Raw genomic sequence first — 18,889 nt, 5'->3', positions numbered from 1 at the left:
AAAATTCACAGCATGAATAAACCCACACCCAATTCTAAATGTTACAGAAACTGAACCAATAACTATTTTTGGCAAAAAAAATAATTTAACTGAACAGAAGTTGAAGTATTCTTACCACAATGAAGATGTTACCACATTTCACATTGCACGACCATAACACAAATGAAAACTCCCAGCATGACACATTCCAGTCATATTATTCACTTGACTTTAATGCAAAAATTGTGTATTCTCTTGTTTTGCACTTCACAGAATATGATGTGAATACAAGAATACGAGATCAGGGGTCCAAGAAAAGACTATGCACAGGCCAACTATGTATACAATTTTCAGCAAGAAATCTTCCATGTCTCCAGCTTTTCAGATGAAAGAAGTGACCAAATCTTCTTCAACAGTAATGGTAAATATAGCGAGTCCTAGAGAGGGTAAGTGTAAGTCAGCTACCGTCCGGCAAGACAAACAACTTTATTCCAGCTCCTGGACCCCTGATTTATTGCCTCTCCTCACAGGAGGGTATAACACTGGCAGCAATTACAATAGCACAAAAACTTTTGGCATATGAAATATTAACACAGGATTGACCCTGCGTTGCCCCTGCCCATCTCACACCACGTTTTCCCTTTACCTTCTTTTCTTTGTGCTCTATTTACCTTCTCTGTTCCACCTCTCAGCTATCCAACAGCTAAGAAACACTCAAGTTTGGTTTTTCTTTTGTGTGTGTGTTTCTTTTAAATATAAAGCTCCTCAGTGAAAGCCACAACTGAGGTAAAACAGTGTGTGATTTGTGCTAGGAAACAACAGTATCCAATGGTGAATACTCCTTTAAATTTCAATGGTCCTGCCAAAATTAAGGAAAAACCAAGATTTTTTTCATCAGGACAAAATTAAACAGATGTAATTGATGAGCGTCATCAGAATTGGTACCACTTCTTGTCTTTGTACTTCAACATCATCTAAAAGAAAACAAAAAAACAATTTCTAATTACTGTTTCTATCATGTACCCCAAAGTACAATGACATAAATTACATGCTTACAAAGCGGCACGAGAAAGAGCGACTTTAGTAAGGCTTCTCAAGATTGCAACAGCAGCATTGCTGAACAGCAAGGGTTTAGCATGACTAATTTTCTAATGGTAGCTTCACTGCTGATGATCTGGCCTCAGACAGAAAAAGACACTTTTGGGAGAATGGGAAGGTTGCAGAGGAGTTGATGGGATGGAAAGAGATCTGCGTGAACACAGAACAGCCATCCTAGGTAATTGCTGAGGAAAAAATTTAACTTGGACTCATGGGGTTTGCCTACAACAACTGGATCTTTCTTAAGAACCACAGGAATCCTTCTTAGCCAATTCAGCGACAAACTCTCTAAGTAATGGGACACAAGACAAAGCTGTTTACATTAATAGTTATTAAGAGTAATGATTGAGAAATAAAGGGAAGTGTCCTTTAGCAATGATATTGCATTCCCTCTAGATACTCAACATGGCTTTGCACAAGTCAATTACTTGTAAAATTGCATTTATTTGATAAAGAATTGGTTTAACTTTCAGTTTAACATGCAACAGACTTACCTCATGAGCGTGTTTAGAGAAAGAATCAGCACTGTAAAGCATAGCTGCAGTTTTTTCTTCCAGTTCTCCTAGTTTCTGCCCTCTTTCATCTAGGGCCAACCGGGCTCGTGCTAGTTCACCAACCACACCAGATGCCGCTCCTTTGACACCTTCAATACCCCCAGGCCCTGGAATATGCTGGGCAAGACTCCTTGATGCCTTCCCAGATGCTGATTCTCCAACTGGAGTCATTTGTAAAGCAGCGAAAACAGAATAGTGAGGTTTTCTGTACTTATTATGTTAAGTACCAATGTATAATATTTAGAACTAGTTTATAAAGAGGTCTTATTTCTTTGCATGGACACCAAACACCTAATCATAGGCATGACCACGAGCAATAAACACTACTCAATGTTACTAGGTGTTACTATGTAACAAAATTGAGATCTTTTTCAAACATATTTCCAGGCGGTTATGAAATTACAACCTTTTCACAGCTCAAGTGTGAAATTAAAACTCTCTCAACACTGCTGGCATCACAGTCATCAACACAATTGTTCTGGTGAAGTGGTTTTTAACAGCATAGCTTACTTCACAGAGAAGGTGTTGGGAGTTCAGCAGACAAAGCAGGAGAATTTCAAAAATACAAGCTGCGGTCACTTCTGGAAGTCCTTTGCTGGTGTAGTCACCCAGTACAAATCCACCAGCAGAGGTTCCCTTTGATGGAAGTTCAGTTTTAGATTCAGACACCTGAAGATTAGGTGTCTACACTCTCATTATTGTAAAAGTCTTGTAAAAATAATAATAATGTAATGTAAATCATGAAAAGGCAGTACAGCTGTAAGAACAAATCAGCTCATCCTAAAGCAAACACCCATGAAGGTCATCTGAACAGCTCTCTGGACTCCAATGACCACACTGACTATAACTCCTTTGATCATAATGGGACACTAGCAACCTACTTCAGTCTAGACACTTAATGGACATGTCAATCTCATGCTGAATTGTATAGTCTACAAAAATTTGAGTGAAGGCCAAAACATTTTTGGATGCTGAAGTCAAACAAAATAATATTTAACTTTTTTTTAAACAATGAAATTATGTTTTAAATATTTTCTTTTTTTTCACCTCTAGGAAAAATAATATACTAACTTACTTAAACTTTGTTGCAGTATTTCAAGATTTTCTGATTTGATTTTACGCTTCTAGGAGGAATGATTTAGTTTTCAACTAACTATGAACATCTTTCTGTGAATTCCCAAAAATAAAAAAAGATAAATAATTTCACTTATTACAGATTCTGCTGTGACCCTCATGTCAACTGTGACTACTTTAAAGACGACATTTTCATGCGTCTTTTGAATTGCCATTGAACCCACTTTCAGGTTACAATTAATTAGGCTTTTCTCTCCCATTCAATACTATTTTCCTATTGAAGATCTGAGCCAAAACTTGATGGTGGAAACTGGAAATGATGTAAAGAGATAGCTTCTAAAGTTACAATCTGTTGCCATGAAAAGGCAGTTTTTCCCCTGTCCCAGTCATACTAATTAAACATATTCAAAAGACATGTAGATGTGGTGCTTAGGGACATGGTTTAGTGGTGGGTTTGGTAGTGTTAGGATAACGGTTGGACCTGACGTTCTTAAAGGTCTTTTCCAACCAAAATGATTCTATGATTCTGTTAGAGAAATTAGCGTGCACAAATTGTATTTGACCAATCTTTCAAAGTATTACACATATATAAATACAAAACTAATTTTTAATGCAGAAATGACCTCTAAATCATTGATATTTGTTCAAGATGTACAGGCACAAGTAGTAAAGACTAATTTAAATTTTATTGGACTGATCAAAAGAACCAATTAAAAAAAAAAAGAAAGGCTGCCAGGGAGCCATGTCTGTTTTAACAGCTACGTTTTGTGCTGAAAAGGAAACAGTTCTTTTCTACAAATAAACTTGCATAATATGGTGTTTCATCTACCAAATATCTGAAAAAGTGGAAGTTATTTTCCTTAAATATATTAAAACGCTGCATGCCACCACGTTAAAAAGCTGTAAACAAAAAACAATGAGAAAGTGATAAAGCAGTAAAACTTTGCCAAATCTGAATTTTACTTTCCTATGAACAGAGGACTGAAATGAACTATCATACAGTTCTGTCCTTGCTCTCACTCCTAAGACACCTCTGCAGAATCCAAATGAGGAAAATTAAGTGAAGTAGAATGGAGTTTCAATTTTTCTCACTGTCCAGAGCAGTGTTCTCCAGAACGAGCCCCTTTCAGTTCAACAGCATTAAGAAAATCAGTACGATACACTTCATAAAGTTGAATAAAAATAAGATCATTTTTCCCATTTCTTGTTTTATAATCTACTCCTCAATAAATGAGGTACAGGAGCCTGTGAGAAAACAGTACCAAGCTCTTCCGATCTTGTTGGTAAGATGTATAACACATAAAACCTATTAAAAAAAGTATTTTTCATTCCTTTTTACTGTCTTCTTTGCAAGTGTAATGTTCTATTAACACAGGTAATACATTTCTCAAGGATCACTGGCTTCCTTGGGTAGAAATAGTAGAAAAATAACAAATATTAAAAACTTACAGAGTTCTTCTCTGTCAAGTGACTGTGCCCCACCTCCAAACAGACCTTTAAAGAACCCCCTGTTTGGAGCTTCTGGTGTTTCTACAGGAGTGAAGAGCTCACCCAACATTTCCTTTGCAACGAAGAAGAGACACAATCAAGGCATACATTATTTCACACACAAATTAATGGAATATTCTTTCACTTTAAGGATTTATTCCACAGATTTGAATTTCAACTTAATATGCTTCAACAGGCATCTACCTTTGCAAGGCGACTTAGGAAATAAAAAATAAAAACATATCAAGAAATCTGTTCTGATAGTTGCAAGCTCATAGCTCCTGAAATTCAGCAGTGAAGAAATGGGTTCAAGTAAAGCTGTATTGGCCTCTCAATAACTTGGGCAACACTGTTGGGTTTGTTCTGTTGCAACTGTATCTGTACATACTCATATCCATGCGTGGTACTAAAGTAGAGCTTATGGCTTGCACCTCTGCTATTTCAGTATTCTACACAGTTTCCAAGCTGAAGCATGACTGAGAATCTTTTCAAGCTGTTAATATCCCTGAAACATAATAGCTCCCTTCAAGTCTCTCAAGTTAGCGTGCCCTGCTTATGTCAGCATGCATCTCCACCAGCATCAACTGAACAAGTTTTGTTAACTGAACATGTTAAACAAGGAAATTTCTTATCGGTCAAAAAGCAAATTAAGTAAGAAAGTTTCAAATAAAAAACGTATGGATGAAATAGTAAAATTTAAGAGTAGGAGAAGTGATTAATGCTGAATCAGACTCTACAGTGAGAAAAATCAAAGCACAAAAGCCAATGGCTCAGCTTTATGACAAACTTAATTACCATAAGCATCATGAATCTAGAACCAAGAACCTCAGAGTATATCAAAGAAAACAGTAATTGTTTTTTTAATTCATTACCTGAAGATTTTCACATGTTTCTTGACTGTAGGTGAGCCTCTGTATTTCAGTTGGTGAGACAAGATAGAGTGCTTGTCCATTATTGGTAAAGCAGAATGTTCTGGCTATTCGCATGTTGGTAAGTGGCAGGTAATATACATCCAACAGTGGCCTTAAACTTGGCAAACTTAAGGAAAAGAATTTAAAAAGCCTGTTAAATATAGCAGGATTGTCCATTATGGATCAAATGGCTCATTTTTAAACTGCAATACATTATTTTTCTTTTCACCACCTGCATAAGTACCATATAAACAGGGTGTCATTTAATGCAATTACAAAACCTCAAAACATAAATATGCGATTTTTCAAGGTAGCACCTCAAAAGTGAAATTTAAAGATCTGCATCACAGATGCATTTAAAAGCATCATTTAAATGATTCTCTGAGGATGCAAACCACAGATTTGCTGAAAGCATTATTCAGTAATTACTAATGAAGTTTCTTGATAAGTATCTACCAAAAGTTTCTAATTAAACATCCTGCCTTTTCCCTCAGGTGAAGAATTTCTCCTTGACTAAAAATGCAGGTCTAAAAGATTTCTCCTCAAGAACACTTTGAAAGCACATCCCTGCCTATTTCTAAGGAAAACAGAATTCAGTAGCCTCAATCAGTCTTATGAGTTATGTCCACCCTTTTTTGTCTGACTGCATATTTAAGAGGAAGTCCTCTTAGAGCAAAGCTTGCTTATCTTCTGTCTTCTGATTCTGCAGTACTTACTGCATCAAGCTACTGAAGAACAGATGCAGCACACTCAGGCTGTAACAATGCTCTTGCTACCAAACATTCCTCTCCCATAAAGTAATGATAAATGCAAGTAAGAAGTGACTGAACACCTGATGTGTGGATAAACAGAACCCAAAATAAACTGCTGTCTCAGAAAACATCCTGTGATATTTTTCTAAAGACATGATTTACACAAGATGTTAGCTGCAAACGTACCAACAATACACTAAGCAGCTTCTGCTGCAGATACCATCTGCATAAAATTATTATTTCTAGAAACTAAAAACAGCAGCAAAGGGGTACAGTGAAGCCAAAAAGCAATGAAAAAGAAAGACGTAGTAACTGCAATGGTAAGTATTGTTCGTTTTTCTATGATACTGAGGTTTCTAAATATTAAGCTTCCATTTTACAGACTGTGGATTGTCTCTTAGCAGGAGACTTCATCTATGACAAACAAAAGGAAGAAGAACTGGTAAAATGACTTTGGAGGCAAGTTCTACAGGTAAGAAAAAAAAAAAAGCAATATCCTCTTCTAAGCACATCACCCAGAAATGACAGTTCTGCCATGCATGTATCTAAAATAAGAATATTCCTAAGACTGAGTTCGTAACAGGGAAGTGCTTTGCTTCAGACCAATGGAAAACATAAAACATCCTTACAGCTTCAAGACAAAACACAAAAACATTAGATCAGACAGGATAAGCATGACATAGCATTTTCATAGTATCAAACAAATCTGTAACAGAACCATTAAGTCCCATCTAAATTTATATCAGTAGATAAGTATTGGGCACTTGGGTATGATACAATGTTCTGACAACTCCACGCAAAGAGCACTTCCCAGCAGCAATTCATGTTTATGAAATGTAGTTATTGATCTTGAGAGTTCGACTTCCCTACTCAATGTAACAACAGTTATAATTTAGCACCTACCTCTATGCAAAGTTCATTAGGAAACAAAATGGATCCTGAGGAAAACATGATTTGTTTCAATATATGGTACCTGAACACTATTAAGTTCAGTTTTAATTAGGTGAAAACCAGTGCTTGCCCTGCAAGGTGAGTAGCATTTTGTAGAGATGTTTAGAATATATGTTGGGATATACATTAATGGAGTTCACAGACTTAACAATTGAAATTTATGTTTTAATCATAGTACGCATCAGCTTTAGTTTTATTCCTAACAACTTCCTGAAAAAGTATCTTTCTAGAGACCTTCCCAAGCTGAGAGCTTATTTCACAATGTTAAAAACAACCTTTTAGGAATTCTACTGGCATAATTTCGCAATGCCATGTTCCACATTTATCTTAGCATTAGCCATGACTAAAATGTAGGTGCAAGGGTATACGAATAAAACAGCATTTGGAAATATTCAAGAAAAGAACATGTTGAAATTACATAGGTAACATGTAAGTACATTCAAACATTACTTTTACACTTTTAGACTTGTAACTTAAAGCTCTTACTTCAGACGACTTCTTTCTATATTACAACTGCTAACAATTATTCTTGCCTTCATGGCCTGAGTTTAAGGCCTTTAAGACACGAAGAAGCTACACAACAAAACTGTAAGCTTGAGGCATGAGTGTGATGCAGACAGCTGCATAAAAATATGCAGAACTGTGGTCAGGTACCAGTTGAAAGTCTGACTCAAGGCAGTTTTCTCCATCAGGGAGTAAATTCAACTTTGAGACGAACTTCAACAACTCACGGACCTATATCACATGTTTGGAACTATTTGTTGAATCAGAGCAGCTTGAGCTAAACTGGTCAACTTTTTCATATGTTAAAAGCATAACTAATAAGAATGCATAATCAAAATCAGCCAGGCCCAAGTGTTAGAGGTTCATCGACACTGAGTGAATGTAGATTTTCTATTCATACTCTTAAGGAAAAGGAAACTTTTTATCTAACATAAGACTATTTTTTCTTTTCAATATTTAAGTTACTATCAAACAGGTCTTACCTAAAAGTCATAATATGTCCATTGGCACAGAAACATGCAAGGCAGATACTGTTACTCAATGACACTATGTCTCCACGAAGAACAAAAGAAGTCTCTGTTATGTTTTGCTTATAAATACAGTTCTGAGACGGCAGTGAGATAACTTTTGCTTGCTTTTCTGAACATATCACTGCATATTGGTTTTCGCTGATTTCCTGAGAGGAAGAGGGGGACACTGAGACAGGACGTCGTTTTTTCGTTGTATCTTTTCCATCTTTATCTTCAGGAACATTGTGTTCTCTCCAGGGTTCATGTGCTGGTGGGACCAAAGATCCTGTGGTATCCAGAAAAGCCATTCTCAAGATCGCCCCTTTTAGCCTCAGGATGGTTCCTAGAAAGAAGAAGTTGAGGGCATTTCTAAAACAGTTCTCCTAAACTGTCTTTCAAGCTACAAAATATTCCTTTAAGAAGCTGGCACAATGAAAAGAAAACAAGAACTTACGCTTGCCTCTATAGCAAAACAGATGTACCTAAACCTTTGGACATTTATTTAAAAACAAAAGCATGTGCAAGAGCACATAGGTATTCGGGAAAATGTTAAACCATGTTTTAAGGCTTAAGCGTATGCATGCTCTTCCATTAACTTCAATGGAAATGCATACATTTATTAGGAGAGCCAAGCTGGAATGCACGTTTGTATGCAAGTTCAGTGCCACAAATACAACTCATTTCATTCTCTCCTGAGGACTACACAGTGTGCTTAATATCAACAATAAAGGTTATTAGTCAAAGGTGAGCACCTCCTTTTCCTTCAATACTGACAGGTTCAGAAACAAGCAACACATGGGTTTTTTCCCCTGCAGTTCACACTTGAATCCACTTCTCTAGCATAAAATGAAAGTTTTCCTTCCCCACTGTTTAAACTACTGTCTCTGTAGGCCTGATCTTAAGCCAATACACTTTTTATTTTACTTATAGTTATTCATGTGGAAGCAAATACATGAACATCTGCTAAGTAGACAAAAAAACCCATACACATGACAGTATCTTTCAAGGCTTATGCTGCTGATCCAGTGATTAAACATACTGTCTATTTCGCAGCCTTGCCTTTATGATCAAATGTTACCAAATCTGAATACTGCTGCAAATACCATACACAATAAGCACAAATCACATATGTGGTCTAGAGGTCACCCTATTCCTAATCACTATTTCGATCAAAGAGCATTGCAATTTGCATGTCCCGATACCACTGGTGTGAGCAAAGTGGAGCAGAGCAGCATGTTCTGCATGAGACAGTGATAGCAGGAAAGCTAAGCCTATGCTTAACAGCACATTCAGCAAACGATTTATACACAATTACAACAAAATCAGATGCTGTGTATCAGCAAAACAAGACACGAGACCTCTCACAGCAAGCCAAAGGAGTATTTTATCTCTGATGTTTAAAGCTACTTTTAATTTGGATTCCCTTTTCATGATGCAGGAAACCAGAAAGTTTCCTACCTCATGACTAAAAAAAATAAAAAAAATAAATTGAGCATTTGAAATACTCATCTCTGCTGCTATCTCAGTTTAACAACTGCCAGGTACTACATTAAGGTTAGCAAACGTTTTTCTCAGCAAGTATACATTAAACTGATATTTTATATTATCCGAGATCATATTTTCAACATTGCAACTTTAAAATTCTGGTAATGAAGTAACCAATGTAGATTGTTAGCCTTAGTAGCTACATCAACAGAGTATGTATTAATTTTTAAGTAATCCATAATTGAGAAAAAGTTTCTTTAAAAATACTATGTACAATGACAACAACACTTTATCAAAGTATACTTTAGCCCGTCTGCTTTGTACGTACCACTAGGAGAAACAATTACTGGCTGAAGAAGTCTTTGCTCTCCTCCTGGGGGTAAGTTCAGTACAATGACAAGCACTGTACCCAGCGTGGTCCCAACCCAGAGGCATGGGGAAGGCGACGTATCAGCCTTTCTTGTGAAAGTCTCACAAAAATGAAGAGCTGAAATTGCCTCGCGTGACTCTTTGTCAATGCTAGTTACACTAGAACTCCGGGATCGACTGAAAGAGTTGTCTTTGACATCTGAAAATAAATCAGCATAAATTAACAAGAATGGCAAAAATCAGGGATTAATAGAATTCAGGCTTTCCTTTTTGTCCTTTAGCATGAAGTATATACTAACTACCATTCTATCGATTATTACTCCTGTATTCTTCCCCAGTCATATTTCCTTTTGGCCCAGTTTTCAACACACTATCCTGAACAAAGCATCCAATCTTTTTTTGCAGAGGTTGCCATTAGGTAATTATCCTGAACAATTGTTATGCATATTTCTGTCTTCTTGGGACAGAGAATAACAGTCATCATAAAACAGGACTCAACCTTTTAAAAAAAATTGAATTACAAACCTCTCTGCCAATTAGTTCAATGATTAGATTAAAAACCCATTGGCTTCCATGGAACTCAGTTTAATAATCTTATGAAGATGCAACTATTTGACATTAAGAACTGCAGCGACACCCAGACAGCATGGTAACGTGTAACCTGTAATGACTCACAATAATATTGTCCCACTTTAGGAAACTGTATGGAGGAGGTCTAATAGGCTATTTACACCCACCCAAACTTTTATTAAGAAAAATGTCAAATGCTGCCAAATGCCACATGGCACTGGTATGCAAAGCTGAAGATTGCTATTTTGAATACTGTAGCCAGAAATAGCACTAAACTTTTCAGGACATCTTGTTTACTGCTTAGCAAATAACATTCTCTTAACAGAGAATGAATCCTAACATTAACAAAAAGCTCAAGCCAGTAAACATGCTGCTGCATTCTAGCTGCGTGTTGTTTGTACATGTAGTGATACTTAACACATCAGCATATCTGAATTTATCTGTGAATTCACAAATCAATGCTTTACTTTAACTCATCATTCCAAAATTTTAGCACAAGACAACCCTTACTAGGAAAAGTTTGATGCAATTTATATCATGACTTTTAAAATATTAAGTTATTGTTCTGGATCTCTGGGTAGGGTATAGATGCAATTGGCACCTTTAAAGCAAGATTAAGAGCTGAAGAGCAACATTTAACCACACATCTTCTAGAGGTATCACTATGCAAGTGTCATTAAATTATTGCAAAACTTTCCACAAAGAACATCTAACATGCATTTGAAAAACATCCAAACTAGATTTCAACTGACTAAATACAGACATCTACTTAACACAAACACTGCATCTTCTCAGGTGATACTTGTCTCATTCCAACAAGGATAGAAAAAAAAATTATTGTCCGGTCAAATTTTAGCTAAGTCAACATAAAAAAGGGATTATAGAAAGAAACTAGGTCAACGACTCATTCTTTGACATACTAAGTTTTCACATTTAAAAAATCAAATCCAGAGTAAAACACTGAAAACAATTACTTGTTTTTATAATTCCTCTAATGACCACAACCTCTTAAGTTGCTTGTTTCTTCAGGCTTGAGCATTTACTTACTGTTTTTTCAACTCTAACATGGATTAATCAGTCTGAATATAATCATACATTAACTGCAATAGGCATAAAACTTAATGTGCATTCGTTGAGTGGCATCTGATTGAATATTTGAAGTGCGTGTGTACAAATCCCAGAAGCATTGAAATGGACAGGAAAAACCCTATAAAAATTAACTTGCTAGACAATACGAGCACTGTGGAGAGTGGACAACTCATTCAGAAGAGAGAACTGATGGTAGAGTTTAATTGCTTTAGTGCACAATATTTATCCTGAAGTTAAGGAAGAATCTATGGTTTGTTAACAGATTAGTTGCAGATGAAGAGGAAGGAACAACAGTGTGATGACTCACTACACACTTCATCAGAAGGAAAGATGACACTTTAGAGCAACTAAACCAAAGGATAGCACCTAGCGATAATGGTGCTTAATCATCTGGATTACAACATTGAAAAACAATGGTTTAATGTGGACTAGAGTATGTTCAAGATAACTTCTGTTTTAGAAAGTGGAGGAGAAACATAGAAGCACATACTTTAGATTTTGTTTTGGCTATTCAGGGAGGAAAAGGTGTAGGTTAAAGATCTAAAGATGGAAAAGTAATTTGAAAGAATGAGATCATGGAAGAGTAGTTTCAAGAAGGCATGGAAAGAAATGAGAGAAAATGATAAGGATAATGACCTTGGGAGAAAGGCATTTCAGCTGTCTCCTAGAACCAGCAGATACTGCCACATAGGTGACCAAAAAAACCCAACATATAAGTAACCTGACAATCTTTGAAGAACACTATGCAAAAGCTATCCCTCTAAGAGAAAAGATAGAGGTAAAATTAAAAAAAAAAAAATATATAATTGCCTAAGGGATTTATTTACAGACCTGAAAACCTAGAAGAATTTCACACAGAACAAAATGAGGCATCTAAGAGTAGATATCCACACACGTGCAAAGTCAAACAAAACCAGTCAAAGGCTCTTACAATTCAGAAGGTACAAAGTATGTTGAGTACACCAGAAGTGAGATGACAAAAAAAACTCCGTTACTTCAGTAGAAAGAATGGCAAATACTAAATGATGTAGAAAATGCTGAAACTCCTTCAGGATCAGAAAATGCTGAAAGAATTTCAGCACTCTCTTTTATCAGGTCTTCATAAAAAAAAAAAAAGAATACTTCAAAGTACTTACTGCTATCAAAGAACTAGGAGCACAACAGTAGAATTAGAATGAATGGGATAATACTTAAGCACAAACGTGTTCCAGTTTGCAAAGTATGATAAAACTCACCCTAAACTGAAATAATCCCTAAACCATTAGTAAACATAGTAAGGGGGATCAGGAACAGACTGAAAAGACAAATCAAATTCTTCTGCTCTTTCATGCCAATAAGGCCACGTTAAGTCCCTCTAGTTCTGGGTCCAAGAGTTCTAGAAAGATGAGGAAAAATTTCAAGTCCAGAGGAGAATAACAGAAGGCATCCTCGATTTAGACATAACTCAAAAAAAGCAGAAGGAACTGAATTTTGTTTTAAAAAAATAACCTGCAAAAAATGAAGATTAGAGATGATGACAGCTTTCAACTGCAGAAAAGATGGTTAACAAAAAGAGAGCACTTATCACTGTTCACTGCAGAAAGGACAAGAAAAAGTTTATATGGAAACAAAGAAAATCGATTAAGTAACAGGAAATTTGTCTAACTGACTATAAAACATTGGAACCTTCTGTCTCTTGCTGTCTGGGATTTTTCTAAAAGCTTACTTATTAGCGGCTCATGAATAGAAGAGAGGTTAAACTGTCAGACATCTGGATCCTTGCCACAGCAATGGATTAAAGGATCTCTGAGGGTTCCTTCCAACTCCACATTTCTCTGAGTGGATCAAGCTGTAATTCTAAATTGTAAACCAGTGTGGTCCAGCTCAGTTTCAGGATATCCCAGTGCTGTGGACTCTCTCCTTGCTGATAGCAGCAGTTGTGAAATACACAGTTCTGCAGCTGCCAGTCTGATCCTGGTCTGTCTTCTGCTGGGGTTGTGGTAGTGATTCTGCTGCAGGAAGGGCAGCAAGCTGTGCCAGGCAGAAGGCAGCTTTCACATTCAGGCTGCATCTACTACTGTAGGTCTACAGCTGTCCCCCAGCATCTTTAGAGAAGGCGGCAAGGGAGCTGGATCTGATCTACAAGCTGGCAAGAGTACTAAAAATACCCAACAAATCTACTCATTTTTATGCTGTTTTAGTTCTGCAATATAATGACCTTTAGTACTACAGACTTCACAACTGAACTGCTGCTTATACAAGAAGTTGCTGTGCTTTTTCAAGCAAAATTAAATTCTCAGACTGGTCATCCATCCAAACAGCTGTATGTTATTTTCATTTAGAGAGAGTGGTCACAAGACAATTAACATTTGTAAAATTATGTCCAATTATCTGTTGAGTGGGCCTCAACAAATCCTGTTATTCTTAAGATATTTCATTTTTCGATTTAAAATGTATCAGATGATTCTAAACAGGCAGCAATTTTCTTTACATTACCTCCTTATTCACGCTTTTGCTATCACAGCACTACTGATAAAGTGAGTGACAGATACCTAAAAATTATGACGAAAGTGTGATAAGCCATGTACAAGATTTGCAGGCTTACCTTATGATGACAGCAATGACATTTTGTGCCTGAGAGCCCCCAAAAAGAGTGGAATTAAAATTTTAGTTCTACACCTCAGATAAATGAAACAAAGTCATGATAGTTTACATAATTTAGGATTCTTACTTTAGTGTACTTGCATTCGGTAAAACAGTTTTAGTAAAAATAAAATCAACTACTCAAACTTACCTAAATCAGGCTTTAACTCAGTTGGCAAACTTAGCTTCCTGGACATCTTTGCTGAAAAGTGAAGTATATCTTTTTTTTAAAAAGAATAAACATGATTCTGCTGGCCTTTATTTGTTTCTTTCCAAATATTTAATATATCATTGCTTATTACAGTAATTGCAGTACTTAACAGGATTTCTACTAAAGCAGAGCCTCACTTCCACAAGGGAGAGGTGCAAAGTAAAACATGGAAGATACTGAAATCCCCAAACATAGCATTTTATGACTTTTGCCAAGCTTCATTTCTCCTCAGGCTTCAGGCAGAACGTGATGGATTGGATGATTTTTGCTTTGGCTCAACCTCAAGTTTTACCTCCCCAGGTGAGAGGACAGAATACAGACTCCTGGCAATTGCAAGAACATGCACTGAAGTTTACATAAAGTTAACATCCCATCCCCTCTTCTTCTGCCCTACTTCCTGATAAAAACCTGACATATGTAAAATAGAGAAAAGATGAACTTTTAATTATGCTAAAACGTTAATGGCACATGTATAAAAAGCCAGTAATCTGAGATGCAATCCTTAACCTTAGAAGAATGAAGATGTTACAGAAAGCAATTACAAAATCAGCAGCATAAATACACTTGCAACACTGTCAAACAAAAGATAGTAGAATTTTGATAATATTGCTGAAGTAAAAAATAGGACTTGAACTCGTCCCTGACTTGGATAATTCTCTTTAAAGGAATGGAAATCTTGCAGTTCACTTAAAATGCAGCACAGTACTAACAACTGCTGCTATAAAAAAAGTCACTAGTAAACTAGTAGCCATACATCCCTTTTCCATCTTTCTTTCCACAATTACTGGAAAAGGAATAATTGTGATGTATAGCTTAACTACTAGACCAGGGCTAGACTCTGTATTTATTTCCCAGCCACACGCTTGAATTTTGATATATCATTTAATTCTTCACTATCTTGTAAGGGTAATACTTCTCTACCTAAAGTAGACGTTGGGCACAGCCTCATAATTCTAGGAGTATTTGTAATGGATACCAGTCATAAAGCAGCCTGAATCTTGCTGCTTTTCTCAGCTAAAAATGGAGTTAACTCATTCTAATTATCATTTTAACAGAAATCATTCCATTTTCTACATACCCTGAAGAACAGCATGTGATTTAAAGTCACTTCCACTCCTTCAAAATGTGAAATGCTTCATTGCACCATCAATTATGCTCATCAATATTGCAAATGCTAGTTATCTGAATAGTTGAACAGTTTTATTCCTGTCATACATTATAAAAATTTGAGAATAAGACTCCAGAAATAATCTTCTAATTTCCTTCATGTCTCAATGTTACAAAGTATGCCCTATTCAAATTAAATTGAAATTACTTACTCTCAGACAGAAATGCTAGTCACTAACTTATTTTAGCGCAGGCTGAAACTGAAAAGGGCATTCCAACTACACATCTTCTACCCTCATCCTTGCATCGGCACCAGCATCTGCCTAGCTTAATGGTGGGGACAAAACTCACCTAAATGAAGTTTCTGCCAAGGTTGCTTTCAACAAGATCAACTCCTTGTTTCAGATCAGAGCTCAGCTATACAAACAGGAAACCATGGCACTAAACAGCACTAGTGACCAGCAGCCCAACTTTTTACTGTCAGCTTGAAAAGAGATCATGAAACCTCATCTGGAATTGTGAATTACAAGATAGGCATTCCTCATCATAAGACTCGTTTTGTGTGTTAGACACGTAAATCAAACACTGAGATACTAAAAAAAAGTTAAAGTATGCACACAGAAAATAATTTGAGTTATTTTTGGCTTTTCACAGCTTTTACCATGTGTGAATACCAGCAATGATTAATTAATTTCATCACTTTAAAGACATGAGCAGTCACTTTTGGCTTTTCAAATACAAGTGTTTAACACAATTCTAACAACTTGGAGAAAACAGACAAAAAAAGATACTAGGTAACAGGTAATAACAATTACAGGCAAGTGTGTTAGATTCTAAGAGTCAATCCATACTTTTAGCTTTTTGTTTCTTAGTGAAAGGCCAGCTGTGTGAACTAGGTTGATAAGGTAAAACATATCGATCAGACATTACTTTCTACAAACGCTGAACTGTGCCTCATTAATAGGACAAGAGGATACAAAAAGGATGCCATTGCTAGAAATAATGAATTAATGTGTTATGCAAAAAAAATTTAAAAACAGATTAATGTGTCAAAACCCTCAATAATTCAAACATAAATAGGAAACAAGAACCTATTTAAATAGCAGTAGTGCCATCTTGTGTTTAATGAAAAAAGTACCTAAAGAGGCAATAAGAAGAAAAAGAAATATTTCTCCAGCTAAGTTCTTTCTAACCAAAACTACTTAGTATTAAAAACCTGCTCGTATTCTGGCTTATGGCTTACAGTTTTGGAAAATTTAGTTTCGTAATGCCTCAGATGAAAAACAGCAGCAGGCCAGGCAACTCCTACAACACAGAAGATACAAATCAGAGAAACTGAAAACATAGGACGGAGATCTACAGAGAGGGAACTCAATGTCAGGCTTTTTACTCCAGTTGTACGCAGGGCAAAGGTGATGGCAACTGCTCCTGCTGGGTGTGGCTGACCTCAAGCTGTAGCTGTCATATCAGAGTTCAATATCTCTCGGTGGTGGCTGCTGCAGCATTTACAGCCAAGACTACCCTTCTGCAGCTGGTGTGAGACAAGGAGACAGAGACTGAGGAGCCGTTCTGCTCCTCCTGGCACATTGCTCCTCAAGGCAACACTGGCTATTTTGCCTGTGTTTAGATCTACTTAAACGTCTGCTCCTCTAAATTAGAAAACCTGGAGTCATACACAGGCACACACACATTCTTTCTGTTGCTAATATATATAATTAAGTAAGTATCGTATAAAAGTATGATATTAGAGAACTATCAAAAAACAATGTTGATGATTCTTGGAGATTTCTCATAGGTCACACTTGAGAGGGAATCTGTTAAAATATGAAAGGTTACCTTGGCATAGCATGTTATAGTTCAGCATAGCAGTCTCAACCAATTCAATGCAGAAAACCTGAAGGCTGAGACATGACTGAACTATCAATAGGAAGCTGTGGGTTAAAAGCAACAGTTGCATTTTATTTGCAGTGGGTTATCCTGAGCTGATACTTTACAATGTATAGCATATCCGCTTGAAAGCTGTAGTGATTTCTCATCCATTCCTTAAAGGAAACAGTCTAAACCCTTAAAGAAAATTCTAAAGATTATAAAGGAGACAAGTGTCTTGGTGTTTTGACAGATAAGAGAACAGTTTACATAAAGCCTATTTCATTTAACATTTCAAGAGAAATAACTAAGCAGCTTAGAATCTGTTAGACATCCTGAAGTCCCCAATTTATTCTATATTTCACAACTACACAGAAGTGAAAGACTTACACTAGCAATTTCAAGATGCTTAAAGAATGGAGTATTGTATTGGTGAAATAGAGAAATTCGATTTTGTGCTAAAGAAATAGATTATCAATGCTGAAACCTCTAAATTTGATATAAGAATAATAAAACCATTCTACAAGAGAATGTAACAAAAGATGTACTGATATATCCAAAATTAGATTGAAGTATTAAAAACACGTTGGAAAAGAGAGTCTTACTCTGGCATCAGGGCAAATGAGAACTTACTATGAGCATTTCAAGACATGCTTCCATGAAAACAGTATTAACAATCAATGACTTCAGCACTGTTTGAAAAATTTAGGTGTACACTTAGAATGTAACAAACATGAGAAAACTTACGTCAATAGCAACAGCAGGATTATAGAAGTTTGGAATTAAAGCTACTCCGCTTAGATCTGCCTACTAATGTTGTTTGCAATTGCTTTTAAATTCATAAACTGCAGAAAATAAATAAAACAAGTTTTCCTGAAAAGCATTTAACATGTAGCCTACTGGAACAGTTAGAAGGTCTACAATATTTTGCATGCACCTTTACTAAGCTTCTTCCAGAAATGGACATTACAACACCTCTTAACTTCTAACCCGATTTGTAGCTATATATTTAATTGCATATCTCTCTTCATGCCAAATAATTAAACAAAAGTATGAGTAGAACAGCTTAAGATTTTGCTTCCACTGAAGTTGGATCACAATGTCTTTCTATAAAAGTGACATGGCCTTAGAAATCACATACTTCCTACTCATTCTTCCTCCTGTAAGTTCCTCTACACTTCTCTGTACTACTTCACAGCACACTATTTGTATTTTCAAGTATTTACCATTCTTAAGAGAAACAACAGCCACAGTATTTTCTATGATTTCTAGAGACGGTTAGTCAAAACAAGTATCTCCATATATCCAAGGTAATCGCAACATTTCCAAAGTTAATCTCTGATGCAAATAAAAGGAAAATGTGACCCAAAAGCAACATTCACAATAGGTCTTTAACTTGAGTTACTGTCCATTCCTTAGCACAGAACATTCACAACCGAGCATTTAGGAAAAAACACAGAAGAAAAACTGATCTTAACAGTATGTATGGCAAAGCTGAAGTGTTGGTACATGAAGCATACACATTCTGTTTTATTTATGCTATTGTTGCAGTCTTAGATAGTTTTCGATCCTTTAACAAAGCAAGAATCCTTGTCTGATACTGCCACTAATGATAGAAATCTGTAGAAATGAAGACGTCTCTACATGAGGTTCAATAAAGCAATTAAACTGACAATGGCTTCATATTGCTAAATGCATGCGTATTATGTTACCACCTTACAGTCCTACCAGTGAAACGACATTACTTCTC

At 36.1% G+C, this 18,889-nt stretch overlaps 1 protein-coding gene across 5 annotated transcripts in view; it reads right to left on the bottom strand.

Moving 5' to 3' along the window:
- Positions 1 to 911: 911 nt before the first annotated feature.
- STXBP5 (syntaxin binding protein 5) overlaps positions 912 to 18,889 on the bottom strand; it is a 112,980-nt gene continuing 95,002 nt past the window's right edge. For 4 of the 5 annotated variants that reach the window (XM_086461086.1, XM_086461087.1, XM_086461088.1 and 1 more), the window contains 7 exons: positions 14,107 to 14,157; positions 9,634 to 9,873; positions 7,794 to 8,163; positions 5,066 to 5,231; positions 4,155 to 4,266; positions 1,572 to 1,792; positions 912 to 953 (listed from right to left, as the gene is read on the bottom strand). In XM_086461086.1, the coding sequence (XP_086317212.1) occupies positions 912 to 953; positions 1,572 to 1,792; positions 4,155 to 4,266; positions 5,066 to 5,231; positions 7,794 to 8,163; positions 9,634 to 9,873; positions 14,107 to 14,157 (1,202 nt within the window). The remainder of the gene's footprint in view (positions 954 to 1,571; positions 1,793 to 4,154; positions 4,267 to 5,065; positions 5,232 to 7,793; positions 8,164 to 9,633; positions 9,874 to 14,106; positions 14,158 to 18,889) is intronic. The other variant, XM_086461090.1, reaches the window with a different exon arrangement.

This window comes from Leptosomus discolor, chromosome 2 (genome assembly GCF_034619465.1).
Source record: "Leptosomus discolor isolate bLepDis1 chromosome 2, bLepDis1.hap2, whole genome shotgun sequence".
Lineage (NCBI taxonomy): Eukaryota > Metazoa > Chordata > Aves > Leptosomiformes > Leptosomidae > Leptosomus > Leptosomus discolor.
This window is presented reverse-complemented; position numbering and strand designations above follow the sequence as displayed.